Source organism: Chenopodium quinoa, unplaced genomic scaffold, assembly GCF_001683475.1.
Source record: "Chenopodium quinoa cultivar QQ74 unplaced genomic scaffold, ASM168347v1, whole genome shotgun sequence".
In the NCBI taxonomy this organism is placed as follows: Eukaryota; Viridiplantae; Streptophyta; class Magnoliopsida; order Caryophyllales; family Amaranthaceae; genus Chenopodium; species Chenopodium quinoa.
The window spans coordinates 3,665,909-3,681,217 of record NW_018743292.1 but is presented as its reverse complement, the minus strand read 5'-3'; the positions used below and the strand labels follow the sequence as shown (position 1 = coordinate 3,681,217).

The 15,309-nt window shown below is 42.1% G+C and overlaps 1 protein-coding gene across 1 annotated transcript; it reads right to left on the bottom strand.

Annotated features, from left to right (window-relative positions):
• Nucleotides 1–2,660: 2,660 nt before the first annotated feature.
• LOC110736464 (TLC domain-containing protein At5g14285-like) lies at nt 2,661–13,537 on the bottom strand. Its single transcript, XM_021916683.1, has 2 exons — nt 13,070–13,537; nt 2,661–3,261 (listed from the first exon to the last, which is right to left on the bottom strand). The coding sequence occupies exons 1-2, from the start codon at nt 13,284–13,286 to the stop codon at nt 2,732–2,734; spliced, it is 747 nt and encodes a 248-aa protein (XP_021772375.1). The 5' UTR covers nt 13,287–13,537; the 3' UTR covers nt 2,661–2,731.
• Between the last annotated feature and the right edge of the window lie 1,772 nt (nt 13,538–15,309).

The following is a 15,309-nucleotide window of genomic DNA, read 5'->3' as shown; positions in this document are numbered from 1 at the left end:
TTATTTGATGACACATAATTGATTTTGATTTCACTCTTAGCTTCCTATTGTCTTTCACATTTCCAATTAAACGAAATATTATTCATCTTTAATTTGATCTTCGACTTTGTGTATGAAGCTTTGTAAAATTGTGTGTCAAAAGGTGTGGTTGATTAAGGGTAAGCAAAAATTCGAAATATCCAGAATTGAAACCAAAATCAAATAGGAATTGGCCGTATTGAAATCGATGGTTCAAATTCGAGTAATAAAATTAGATCAGTTGCAACTACTTCCAGTTCCCAAAATTATAGGAACGGAACCGATGACTGAGGTACGTGGCCCCAATAAGCTATTTCATTTACACTTAAATCAATCTATTAAATATCAGATATGCACTTAACTTACAAATTGAAGTAAAGAAAGAATCAATAATTTTCTTTCTCCAAAAAACCAAGATAGGACAGACGGAAATTGTTGCTTCTAAGAATGTTAATAAACTACAGCAAATCTTACTAATGATAAATCTTGTTGCTTAGTGACTTGCCAATGCAATGAAGACCAAATTCTGCAGCCTTGATTTTGGCCAAGGAAGTTTCCCATCTCATTGACTACGTTGTAAGCATCCCTATACCCTAATACCGTAGTATATAATTTTCTAAATAACTAATAAGGCTCTGTTTGGGTTTTTTTTTTTTTTTAAAGGAAAGATAGCTTTTATTTATTAAATTATGTCCATTTTCGCCAAAGTTTGTAGGCTTGTTTGGTTCATCTATTGTTGTTTAAATAAGTAAATTTATTATATATATATATATAAAAAAAAAAATTTTGAATAGATAAATTTATTATATCTTACCTTTTTTTTTATTTTTTAACTAAACTAATTTTATTTTATTTTGTTTGAATTTATTTTCTTTGAATTTTTGTAACTTACTTTAAATGAACTTTTTTTCTGAAATAAGTTTAAATTAACAAATAAAGACAACTTTGTTTATACTTGTAATACACTATTTTCAAATGATGATTATGTTTTGATCTTTTCATAGTTTGCATAACATCTAAGCATTTATATAATCAAATATGCATTATTAATGTTTCAAAAAAAAAAAAAAATATGCATTACTAAAAATTATAAAAATTGACGTTGTATATTTACAAATCGAGATGAGCAAACAAAATCTCACATAAATACATTTTTTGAGAAATTGGATTTTATTTTCACAAAAAATTTATTAAAGTTTCATATAAACTAACAATTAGAACCTAAATGGGATTCTACCATAATACCAATACGATTATTATGAAATAACAAGGATAACTTTTTGAGCTTTTAGACTTTTCCCCTTGTTCCTTTTTACACTAGAAAGATGAAGTTAAATCCTACGGTCCTACCCACTTTAGGGACGTCATAACTCACGCCTCACAAAATAATGAAACATCATACCAACTTTTTCGGCAAATCACCTAAAATTTGTACAGAATAAAGGCAAGTTTATTTTCCTACCTAGTAAAGTATATTTCAATAAATAGAAATTTAATATAGTGGGTTCAATATTGAAAATGCAATGGTACTAGAAAATTCGAGATTATGTCCTCATGAAAAGAATATGCCTATGATTTTTTTTATGTTAACAAGCTTATGTATGGCATTAATTACGTGGTCCGATTTTCTTTGTGCCAATAGCAATTTTTACAACTGGCTTACAAAAATTCATGGTTAAGAAGGCAATTGGAATTTAGGATCAACAACATAAGTCAATTTCTTGGATTGCAACCAACATTATAACATAGTATTTCCTCTGTTTAATGCTACTATGACAGATACTAGTATAGCAATGTTTTTTAAAGCTACAGTATATTATAGTGGTATCGATCAAATTTAAGTATTTTTTTGAACTTCTAATGGTTTTAGATCGAGTTTTTAGGAAATTTTCTTCATTTCTATTGTAAGAGATGTGTTGTAGTGTAAAATAATTATGAGATACATACGTAAGTTATATTGATATTCTTGGTTAATATTTATAACCTGTAAAAACTGACTTAAACAATATAAAATTCAATAATATACAGTATTTTTTTATATTTTCTAACGTCCTCTCACAATCGTAACGGCGGTATATAAGAACCCTTGAAAATTCTTGTTTTTGTTGAAGTCGAAATGCACTACTCTAAGAATGTGGGGTGATCTCTCAATTAGGCATGGGATAACATAGTCAAAGTTACTACAAAATATAGTAAGGATTACTTCATAAATTTTAAAAAATTATTATTAGTATAGCTTAAAGACAAAAATTAGATACATTTAACCTTAACATATGCAAGTAATGCAACTAATCCAAATGACTATATTATAATATGATGGAGTGAGTAACTTGGTATGATTTTAAGGAAATTTTATCCATTTTTGGTATGACTCACAAGCTACTCGACTCAGCTCGAGATTTTCAAAAACCGAGCACGCTATAGATATTTAATCATTTACAACATCACTATAACTTGATAACATCATAAACTTGATAAATTAATTAATGTACTTCAATTATAAGTTGAATTAGTCATAAATTGGCAAAGATAATAAACTAATCACAACTTACAACACAAAACACCAAATAACAAATTGAAAACCATACAAATAAAACCAAAACAAATTGAAAGCACCTGATTTTTTCAAACTATATTATATATAAAATCCAAAGTGCCATACATAAATATTTATATTTGCACAATAAAAAAATGTAAAATTACAATTATACACTTATTGAACTTTCTTCTTCCTCCATTGTCTAAACAACTCCACCCATAAATTCCATATCCACAAAATACTGACTGAAATTGCTGTTACAATAACACAAATCCAAGAAATCATAACCCAAGTTGGAATAATTCCAATCCCATCTCCTTTAAAATAAGAATAGCCCATTTTATACACAAATAATGGTCCTAAAATAACCCTAGCAATAGTATAAATTACATAAAAAGGGAGTGACAAAATAGAGTAAATTTTTTCAGCAAGTTCCGATTCTACCCTTCTTGCATTTGCCAAGGTCCATAGATTTTGCAATAAACTTGTGATTTCAGCCAAAATTAGCAGCACCAAAATGGAGAATGCACCATGAGAAACAAGATAACGGCAAGTTATGAACACGAACAAAGTAGCTAAATGATGCCCAATGAATAATAAATCAGAAGGGTAGAAGATTAGGTAATGGGTCAAATCCATGATAAAATAAGAAATACTGTAGTCAAGGATCATGTTTTGGAGAGGGGTATTTTGGGTAAAGAAAGTGTTTGGGTCCAATTTAGTCAAAATTGGGCCTGAGCACTAAATGATCCAATTAAAAGCCCAAGGTCAAGGTTCAACTCTCCAATTGCTCAAAAGTCAAAAGTCAGCCCACAAAGTAAGCCAATTGGGCTAAAGCCCAACCTCTCCAAATATGATGAGGTATAAAAGCCCTCATATTAACACATTCAAGGAGAGAGTCATATTCTTACATAAGACATCTCATAACATCACATACGAGATCAGACACAACAACAACACATGCATTATCTCATACACGGATTATTCCAACTCATATGCTCATTCTTGCATTGAGAAATACTCCACAAAAGCCTCAAGCTACAAACTCTCTTGCATAGTGTCTTCCTTTTTACACATTGTACTGACTTTAGCATCGGAGGGGCCTTCCTCGGAAACACCCCCGAGGCTAGTTTACGTGTGTTCACTGTGCAGGAAACCTTCGGCCCAACACAGCTTGGATCGAATCCAGTCTTCTCCATTTTAGTGGACCTTCGGCAAGGTCCCATTGTTTTCAACCGAAACAATTTGGCGCCGTCTGTGGGGAAGACTTTCAAAAATCTTTAAGCCAAATTCCTAACCAAGATCATCTTGCAATTGTCTTAGCAGCCATGGCTAAGAACCGCAAGAGCAAAAGCCTCCGTCAAGGAGCGGGCGAAAAGCCTAAAACCCCTACACAATCGCCCTCGCCGGACCGGAACTCTCCCAAGGGTGCCGGCTCGGGGGGAGGATCACACAAGGAGGATTCCCTATCTCCTATAATGCATGACTCTCAATATAGGCCGGACCACTCTCGGTCTAGCAGGGGTCAGTCTGATCATAGGACATATTCAGTGTCCCGAAGCCAACCATCGGCTGCACGGCCTCATGCCCACACTCGGCCGGAGACCCCTTTGACGGGGCCCAGTTCGGAAGAGGTGGCAAGAGCGCTGGCAGTACTCATGGAGGCAATGAGGGCACAGAATATGCCACCGCCTCGTGATCGAACTCCTCCGCATACCCGGCATCAGCGGAGGAAGTTAGACCATGACGGTGGGAAGCTTCCTTCCTTCCGGGAACTGGAAGAGTGGGAGGAGGATTCTTGGAAAAATGAAAAACAGAGGAAGAAGAACTCTCAATTATTTAAAGGATCCTCATCCTCAAGACCAGCAGCGCATAAGAGCAGCAGCTCAGCTTCTCGGCCAGAATCTGCTCGCCGGGAACCTGAGACTGCTCGCAGAAGCGTCCTTGACCGACTCGGCGGCCAGGAACCGAGCGTGCGTAGTCGCCTCACGTTCCCTGCAGCCGAGGCCCAGACTTCCCAGCCAGGGACGAAAACCACTCCTACCTCTCTGAGAGGGCGGAGCGCGGTCCCTTCGGCCAGGAACAAGGGCAAGGCCATTATGCTTCCCGCTAGTTCACCATTCGAGCAATGGATACTAGAAGAGCGCGTACCCACGGTTAAAATACCGTCGCATATCACATATGACGGGACCACGGATCCGAAGGACCACGTGGCCTCGTATGAGACTCATATGCATCTTTGCCCCAGATCCGAGGCAACTTGGTGCAAATATTTCCCAACCACTCTCAAGGGGGTCGCGCAAGCGTGGATCTCCAAGGGAGTAAGGCAAGGCTCCATAACAGGTTGGGATGATCTGTCCTCCAAGTTCAGGAGCAAGTTTTCCACGGCAAACCGCCGAGAAAAGACTACCGCAGAGCTCATGGGTCTGCAACAGGGGGAAACCGAAAGCCTCCGAGACTACCTGACCCGTTTCAGTAACGAGTCATCAAGCGTCTCTCAGCTGGACCAGGGGCTAGCTGTTTTTGCAATGCAGAATGGCCTTCAGCCAGGAAAATTCCTAGACTTCATGGTCATGCATACCCCGCAGACCTTGGAGGAAGCTCTTAGTGCTTCGGATAAGTTCATCCGAGCCGAAGAATGGAATAAAGCAAAAACCCAACCTCAATCCGGGGGAGGGAAACAGAGGCAAATACCCTTGTCTGAAGGCCAAGGCCATAAGGCAAAGGGAAAATCAAAGGCCTCGGAGCCATCTTCGGCCAGCGACCTAAAGAAGGACAGGTTTGCCTCATACACAGGCAGATACGAGTCCTACACTCCGCTCTCTCTTCCACGCGCCAAAATTTACAGTGTGACGAAGGAGGAGCAGAGTTACCGAAAGCCGAGACCACTCCCAGAGTGGTATCAGCGAAAAAATAAAAATCAGTGGTGTGAGTTCCACGAGTCTTCGGGCCACAACACTGAAGAGTGTATCCAGCTGAAGGACCAGATAGAAGACATGGTCCGGAAGGGATACTTGAAAAAATACATCGCGGATCACCGCGAGAAAAAAGAATCCGAAAGGTTAGCAAAGGACCCTCGGCAGGACCTTGATTTCCCCCGGAAAAACAGTAAAAAACCGGAGGGGAAATTCCCTCCGATCAATGTTATCTCGGGAGGAATATACTCTCGGAGGGAGCACAAGCGTCACCTTAGAGCTTTGACTCACCAGGTGAACAACGCTGACATTCAATCTCCCCAGTCGCCGGTGCCGAACATGACGTTCACAGCCGCCGACTGCCGGGGGATTACGTTCCCTCACGAGGATCCGTTGGTGATCATCGCCACGGTGGCCAACCACGACGTCAGTAAGGTCCTTGTTGACGGTGGCAGCGGAGCAAACATTCTGTTCCGAAAGGCCTACAACCAAATTAAGCTGAAGCCCAAGCACCTTACGCCGGTACCCTATCCGGTATCCGGGTTCAATGGGGCTTCAACTTATCCAGATGGGAAGGTGACACTTCCTGTCACCATCGGTTGCGATGAGGCAGCCCGGAACGTCATGATTGAGTTTTTGGTCATCGACGCTCCTTCAGTGTACAACGTGATTTTGGGGAGACCCATAATTCACGAGATCCAAGGGGTCGTCTCAACTTATCATCAGCTGATGATTTATGTCTCAGACGCCGGCTTCCCCGAAAGGATACAGGGCAACCAGAAGGACGCCCGAAGGTGCAACTACCTCAAGCCATCCAGTAGTCGCCCAGATAACGACAAGGATGAGGAGGAGAAAGAAAAAGAAAGAGAGCCAAGCACAAAAAAGCCGAAAGGCCTAAGTGCTTCGGCCCAAGGATCAGTGCCCAGAGAAAAAGGTCCCGAAAGGGAAAAGGTTGACTCTTCATCTGAGCCGAAAGACTCAGAGAGCCAGCCGAAGAACACAAAGACTGGGACACCTGCTGACATTGGCAGCAGACCAGATTCTGAAGAGTCCAGTCCATCAGCAATGGACATGGACCAACAGACTGAAACAGCAGAGTTGGCCGAAGGAGATGCTGAGAAATGTGTAACAATCGGGATGGACCTTGATCCTAACACCCGTTGTGAACTTATTCAGCTCCTGCGGGATAACAGAGATGTGTTTGCTTTCTCGGCAGCTGATATGCCCGGGATAAGTTCAGACCTCATCTCCCATAACTGAAGGGTCCATGCAAGGCCTCTCAAAATTGGGGATCTTGTCCTTCGGAATGCTGCTGCAGTTCAGAAAGGCCGAATCCATGGGAAGCTCTCAGCTACATGGGAGGGACCTTATGAAATTTATGATGAGCTTCAGCCAGGGACATACCGACTTCGGCAGTTGGATGGAACTGAGTTGAAGAATCACTGGAATGCTGATGTACTGAAAAAATACCATGTGTAAACCCTTCGGGGCAGAACAATCTTTGTAAGTACATTTTGAACTAATGACAGGCCTTGGAGCCGCCATTTATATAAAATTTACAACTGTTTATCCTTTCAAAATTTTCTTTGTTCTATCTACTCTTTGAGGGTTTTTTATTCAGCCTCGTCTGAAGCCTTCGCCTTCGGGTAACTGGGTTTCAGATTGCTGACAAAACCTGTCTTTTTAAAGAACACCGGTCTTTCAGCTGAAGTCAAACTTCAGTAAGACTTGTTCTCCAAAGACATGAGTCCATGGACAATTCTGGGATATTGCCTTAACTGAGCCTTGTATCCCAGAGAGCCATTATCCGAAACATTGCCTTAAGTTGGCCCTGTGTTTCGGGTATCCATTTTTCAAAGATAGCCAGAAAATCAAGGATAACAGCAACAGTTGAAAATTTTTAAATCAGCCTCGTCTGAAACCTTCGCCTTCGGGTAACTGGGTTTCAGATGGCTTACAAAACTCAGTCTTTTTAAAGAACACTGGTCTTTCAGCTGAAGTCAAACTTCAGTAAGACTTGTTCTCCAAAGACATGAGTCCATGGACAATTCTGGGATATTGCCTTAACTGAGCCTTGTATCCCAGAGAGCCATTATCCGAAACATTGCCTTAAGTTGGCCCTGTGTTTCGGGTATCCATTTTTCAAAGATAGACAGAAAATCAAGGATAACAGCCTTTTTAAATCAGCCTCGTCTGAAACCTTCGCCTTCGGGTAACTGGGTTTCAGATGGCTTACAAAACTCAGTCTTTTTAAAGAACACTGGTCTTTCAGCTGAAATCAAACATCAGTAAGACCTGTTCTCCAAAGACATGAGTCCATGGACAATCCTGGGATATTGCCTTAACTGAGCCTTGTATCCCAGAGAGCCATTATCCGAAACATTGCCTTAAGTTGGCCCTGTGTTTCGGATATACGTCTTCTTTAAGAACGCTGGTCTTTCAGCTGAAGTCAAATTTCAGTAAGACTTGTTCTAAAGAGGTTAGTCCCAGAAAGCTAATATCCCAAGCATTGCCTTCAGTTGGCCCTGTGTTTCGGATATCCAACTTTCAGACAATCTTCAGTAAGACTTGTATCCCAGAAGCATTGCCTTCAGTTGGCCCTGTGTTTCGGATATCCAACTTTCAGACAATCTTCAGTAAGACTTGTATCCCAGAAGCATTGCCTTCAGTTGGCCCTGTGTTTCGGATATCCAACTTTCAGACAGTCAATCTTCAGTAAGACTTGTATCCCAGAAGCATTGCCTTAAGTTGGCCCTGTGTTTCGGATATCTATTTTGAAGAAGTTCAGAAATTGCTTATTCAACTAAAGTCATACTTCAATTTCTGTGGGGGCAAGAAGCACGCAGTGCAGCTATGTTCGGCAGAGTTGAAGAAAAGAAACAGTAAAGCATTCAAAAATAAAGCAACTGAAGAAAAAATTTTTGAGCTACAAGTTCAATAATTCAGTATCGGCAGCCGCCCACAAGCGGAAAATAACAGCTGCCGAAATACGTACATAAGCAAAAAAATAAAACTGCTGTACGACAAGGCAAGCTGAAGCAAAAAACAAGGCAAAAAACTCAGAAAGCGGCAAGTCTAAAGTTAAGCACATGATGAACCGCAAGATTCTGAAGACGACTGCCCGAGTTCCTATGCTTCAGCCGGAGGATCAGACTGATCAGCGTTGAGTCCCATGGTGGCCTCAGCCCCAGCAGCAGAAGAGGCGGGCTTTGCACTTTGCCGAGCCTCCCTTTCCCTCTGCTCAGCTTCCAACTCCAGTCTTTCAGCTTCCTCTTCGGCTTCCTCAGCCTTAAGAATTTCAGCTTCAGCTGGAGTTGCATACTTCATGTGAGGGTCTTCGGGATTCTGGACCCACTCAGCACATTTAGACCAGTCCAGCTTCGGCTCAGCATGAAGGCAGAGTCTTCGGCATACTCGGAATCCGTTTCTGAAACCCATCTCATATTCCTCTTGGGTATAAACACGGACCTTGAGTGAAGCCTCAGCATCAGCCAGCTTCTTCTGGGTCTCCTCCAAGTCTTCCTTGGATTTCTTCAGCTGTTCAGCGACTTTGGAGGAGGAACCCTTCAGCTCATTCAGCTCTTGCTGAATTTGGAAAGCCTTTGTCTGAGCTTGGGCCACTTCAACTTTCTGGATCAGCAGTTGATCCTCAGCCTCTTGGAATTTAGCTCTTTGAGCTTCAGCAGCAGCAGCAGCCTCTGAGAGTTGGACGTCTTTGGCCAAGAGCAACTCTTCAGCAGCCATTCGGCTGGCTTCAAGAGCCTCTAGACGCTGCTGCACTTCAGCTTGTGCAGCAGTTCCTTCTTGAATTCGGCTCTCAATAGCAGCCTTGAATTTGGAGACGTCCACTCCCATATGCTCCTGGAGGAATTTTTCCCCTTCCATCAGTGGGGGAAAAACCTCCATCTCCATAGCATCGCAGAAGGTTTTCAGAGCTTCGGCAGCTTTTTTACCGTACTCCTCAACCTCCTGCTGCTTCTCTTCAGCTGCTGCTTGCTTCAGCTTAGCAAGCTTAACTTCCTCTTCAGCCACCTTCCTTTCGTGCACAGCAGCGTCTACCCTATCTTGTAGGGTATCAATCAGCTCTACAGTGAGAGTCTGATTGTGCACGAACTGAAAACAGGAAGACAAAAAAAAAAATAAAAATAAGTAATAAAAAAAAATAGAGCTGAATTTCGGAGGGAATGAAGGAAAATTACCTGCATCATCAGCAGTTGGTTAGACCTGGCTGGGTCAGGAACTGATCTACTGGATTCGCCCATCCCAGCAGTGGCCTTCAGCGACCAGATCCTTGCCCTGTCTACTTCGGACATGCCAGCAAAACTGCCGAAGTAGGCTTCAGCTCCTTCTCGGTTTTGACCCCATATGAGGTCCCAGATGTGATCTGGGATTGGAATTCGGGGGGCCGAGAAACCCATTTCTCCAGAATGCAGAGTCTGGAAAGAAGGGAAGGACGACGATGGAGCTTGATTAGCTTTGGTTGTCTCAGCATCGTCCTTCTCAGAGGAGTCAAGTACTATGACCTCCTCTTCTTCAGGGGTGAGGACGAAAGCCTCAACCTCTCTTGCGATATCTGCCGTGAAGCCTTCAGCACTTGACATCACGGCATCTTTATTTCCGTGCTCAGCAGCACTCTCCTTGATTTCTTCTTGGACCCCTCCCTTAGGTTCGGGAGTCCTCTGATCCACCTCCATCTCAGGAGGTGGCGGAGGGGTCTTTTGAGGAGATTGGGGTGTTGGCTGGGGAACCCTCGGCGATCCATTGCCTTCCTCAGGTTCCCTTATTGCGACGCCGATGGTCATCGGCCTCTGCTGAAAGTCATGAGGGCCGATGATGGCCATCCTTCGGCGCCTTTTCAGAAGGGGCTGCTCGTCCATATCTGAGTCTGAAGACTCTTGTATTTGATCTTCGGGACGAACAGGAGCTTTGCCTTCTCTGTGTCTGTTACTCTCTTCAGACTGTAACAGACAGGGGGGAAGAAGAGTGTGAGTAAAAAAAAAAAAAAAAAAAAAAAGAAGAAGAAAAGAAAAAAGTTGTCTGAAAGCTCACCGAGGTCTTCAGCAAAGCCTCGTCTTCTTCAGCTGCTCTAGCTGCAGCTTCGGCTTCAGCAGCTCTGGAGGACCCTTCTCCTCCTTCACAAGCCTCAAGTACCCGTGCAACCTCTTCGGCTGTGCGGGCAGCTTCAGCTTCTTCGTTCAGCAGCTGAAACCAAGGGTCTCTCTTCTTCCACCAAGGCTTCTGCCTCTGATACAGAGCGACAGCCTCAATTTGGAAGTGGGAAGAGTCCAGATGAACTTCCCTATGCCTCGGCTCAGTGATAGACGGGGCCCGTTCAGTTACAACTCGCTCTCGGTTAACACCAAGACGAGCGTAGTTAATACCAACGTTGGTCTCGTCTCGCTCTGAAAAAAGGAAAGGGAAAAAGTTTAGCTCAGATATGTTGGCACAGCATAAAAAAGCAAAGCGAGAGAAGAAAAAGAGGTAGTTAAAAGCCTCGGCCCCAGCCGAAGAAGCTTACCATCCTTAAACTTTCGGCTGAGGCCAACAGCTGCTAGCATATTCTCTTGGAAAACGTAATGCGTATCGGGGAGCCAAGTCTCCGGGATATGCTGCATTCGACCACTCCCCCCCGGGTTCGGCAGCTTGCCGAAGATATGTTGCTGATCCAGGTTCGGATCCGCCCCGTTATCTGCGGGGGGACCTAGACTTCCCATTTCGGGATCAGGCTCAGCTAAGTACCGGGGAGCGCTGAAGACGCAAGGGTGGCCCGGATCTATGGGTGCCCTAACCCAAATCCATTGACCTCTCCAGTCCTTGTCTGAAGAGTCATTTGGCCACATGGTCAAGTATTGGGGCCGGGACTCAATCCGATACCACCCAGAACCATGGCTTCCGTGCCCACTCTGAATATTTGGCACTAGCCGATGGAGCTTTCTGAAGCAGTGCAGGTTCGGCACGTATCTGAAGAACTTGCAGACCCATAAGTATGTCATCACCCTTCGGATGCTGGTGGGGGTTAGCTGACATAGGGAAATGTTGTAATGGATCAGCAAGTCTCGGACGAAAACGTCCAAAGGGAACCTCAGCCCATACTGAAGCTGTCTCGTGTACACCCCCACATACCCCGGGGGTGGACGATGGATTCTATCGGATGCTGAGGGCATTCGGCACCAATATCCATCAGCTTCAAAAATGCCGTAGTGCAACTCAATTTGCTCGGCAAATCGATATTGATCGGCGTTCTCTACCCACCATGAGTAGGGGCGGTTCTTTATCATGGCCGAAGCGACTTCGGCATTCTCCCACTCTGAAAACCCAGGGAGGATATCCCAAAGGACAGCGGGAATTTCATCGTCCCGTCCAGAAGCACTCGGCTCATCCGTTCTTTGAGGAGGAGCCGAGGAAAGGGGAGTCGCCCTAATCCCATCAGCAGGGTCAGACTCCGGCCTTCGACCATTCCAGGTCCCAATCCTATTCCTAGGATCGGGAATCGGCCTTGCTCTTCTTGGAGCACGGGCTCTACCTCTAACTCCTCTTGCCATGGACTATTTCGAAGAGAAAAGTCGAAAGAAGAGGGGAAGGAGTTCGAATTCGAAGAAAAATAAACTGAAATCAAAGGAATTTACCTAATCTGAAGCGAAAGTTGCCGATTTACGAGTTCGTAGTGGCAAGTCTCAGCTTCTAAGCTCAATGCTCGGGGGAATTTGCGAAGTTTTGATACGGATTCTTGGATTCTCTCTCGAAGAATTCTGGGTTTGTGTTGGTGAATCAGTGAGGAGAATGACGCGCCTCTGTTTATATCTCCAGGTACGGGATACGAAGAGTCTGTGCTTTAATTTCTCTTAAGTACCCACTAAGTAACCATTAAACACATGTCTTGTGATTAAACCGCCCATTATCCGTCCAACTTCCGCAAATCATTAACCGTTGTTATCTCATTAATTACGGTTTAAATTCAAATTTTTGGATCAATTAAATCATTTACTTCCCTCCTTTTCTGAGTTAAATCAAACCCGACCCGTCATTCTTCCGAATCGGGTCTGGGGGGCAAGTTGTTTGGGTCCAATTTAGTCAAAATTGGGCCTGAGCACTAAATGATCCAATTAAAAGCCCAAGGTCAAGGTTCAACTCTCCAATTGCTCAAAAGTCAAAAGTCAGCCCACAAAGTAAGCCAATTGGGCTAAAGCCCAACCTCTCCAAATATGATGAGGTATAAAAGCCCTCATATTAACACATTCAAGGAGAGAGTCATATTCTTACATAAGACATCTCATAACATCACATACGAGATCAGACACAACAACAACACATGCATTATCTCATACACGGATTATTCCAACTCATATGCTCATTCTTGCATTGAGAAATACTCCACAAAAGCCTCAAGCTACAAACTCTCTTGCATAGTGTCTTCCTTTTTACACATTGTACTGACTTTAGCATCGGAGGGGCCTTCCTCGGAAACACCCCCGAGGCTAGTTTACGTGTGTTCACTGTGCAGGAAACCTTCGGCCCAACACAGCTTGGATCGAATCCAGTCTTCTCCATTTTAGTGGACCTTCGGCAAGGTCCCATTGTTTTCAACCGAAACAGAAAGATTGGTGAGAGTTGTTGTTGTTGAGGAGAGAGAAAATAGCGAGGATTGCAGCTGGGGTGCCATGAAAGAGGGAGATGAAGCAGCTTGCACTTTCTGGGCGGAATTTTGGGGGCCAATTTTTGAAGATTATGAAATACCCAGTTAAATAAATTGTAAAAAAAATTGGTAGAAATAGTAAAATTGATGATTCGGTTGGTTGAATTGATAAGGGTTCCATTATTATTTGATTGATTTGGGGTTTTTTTTTTGGGGGATCTTTTCTGGGGATTTCGAAAGTAGGTTTATTCTGGGAATTTTTTTGTTGAATTTCAATTTATTGGGGAAATTTGGTGTGAAATTTGGAGATTTGAAGTTTTTGATTTAATGGGAGTGAGGAGGAGAGAGAGAGAGAGAGAGAGAGAGAGAGAGAGAGAGAGAGAGGCGATGGTGGGTGAGAAGAAGGGGTTTGGGGGGGTTAAGGAAGAAGAGTCTAAAACAGAGGAGGGGGGTAATGAGACGACTTTTATTAAGTATATGATAAAAGTAGAGTATTTGTACTTTTGATTGATTTTTGGAAATTATTAGGGTTATTTACTTATTTTCAATGTAGTACATCTGACTATTTTCTTCAATCTTTCTTAATTTTATTGTCAACTAATCTTTTTTTTTTTTTTTTGAAAGCAACTAATCCTTTACTCATTACTGGCTTTCCTAGTTTATTAAATTAATATTAGACCTTGTTCTCTTCACGTTACAAAAATAATATTTAATAAAATAATTTTCATTTTAGTAAAAATCAATAACTTTTTAGGCTATGTCCACTTCATCTAAAAAAAAATTATTTCAGTTTGTAAAAATAATTTCAAAGAAAAAATAAGTAACTTTAAAGAAGAAAACTAATGATAAATCAATAAAAAAAAAATTAAATCAGTTAAAATAGTTTTAATACAATAAAATTAATTTCTTTATAGTAAAAATAATTTAAGTTCAACAAAAATACTTTCAATTCATCAAAAATAAGGTGAAGTAAACATGATCTAAAAAAATATATAATAGAGAATCAATACAAATAATTTCAGTTCAAGAAATATAATTTCAGGTCAGCAAAAATAAGTTGAATATAACAAGGATTTAGTTTGTAACTCTTTGTGTTATGTATGAGTTATCTATATAATAATGATTTCTTAATTGATTTTATTTCCAAATATCACTGATTATAAATGATGTCCACATGATAATTGTAGACATATTTCCTACTGGAGTTATATTTGGTTATAAGAGTTTTGGTCATTTAAATGATTTTAGTGCGTGAAAATTAATGTAAGTTGAAAAATGAGGTGCTAATTACCTGGATACTAGAGGTGATTATCAATGGTTGAGCACACTAGCTCGATTCAGTATGGATTGAGTAAAATGATGGTTTGGGCAGCCTAACAACACATTTTTAGCTTAAAACCCAAATCTGACCTGAATAAAGCTCAATAGTCCGTCTTGGCAGACACTTTTTTGCGGATTTGGGTATGATATTTTACGCCAAGACCTGGTCCCCGCCCGAGTTTTGATTACCTCTTAATCCTACATTTCTTTAATACAGAGTAATAGAGATAGATGGTTGGATTGTGATTTTATACTCATTGCGCTGAGTAAATCCTGGTTACTCAATTTGATCGAGTAACATCAATTATTACTCAAAGGGACACGATTGTCATTTCGCCTGCCTAAGTAGGGGGCAAAATAATCAGGCCACGATTTGATTGCTTTCTTCATCTACCCTTCATCTTCACATCTTAGATTTCCTCCATTTTTGGCTCCTCCATCCTCCATATATAGTCTAGCTTCCTCCATCAACACCTCCTCATTTCCACCACCTAAGGTGCTTAAAATTGCTTCCACGAACAAGATGCTTCCTTAAGGTGTTGGTATGGCCCTACTTGACACTCTTTATTACTAAGTTTTGTTTTGTTTCGCCGCGAAGCGGCGTTGAGGGCTTAAAAAGGGACGAAGAAGAGGAGGTCGATGGTGGTTGTTGTGATGTGTTCGGCGCGTTGAGGGCTTGAAAAGGGACGAAGAAGAAGAGGTCGATGGTGGTTGTTGTGATGTGTTCGGCGAAGAGATGGTAGCTGTGATGATGGTGGTGGATGGCTATGGTAGCTGTGATTGTGGTGAACGATGGCGGAGAGATGACGAATAAAGGAATGCTAGCTATGCACGAATTTCAAGACCAATATTTACAAGATTGCCATTTGTTACTCAAATTGAGT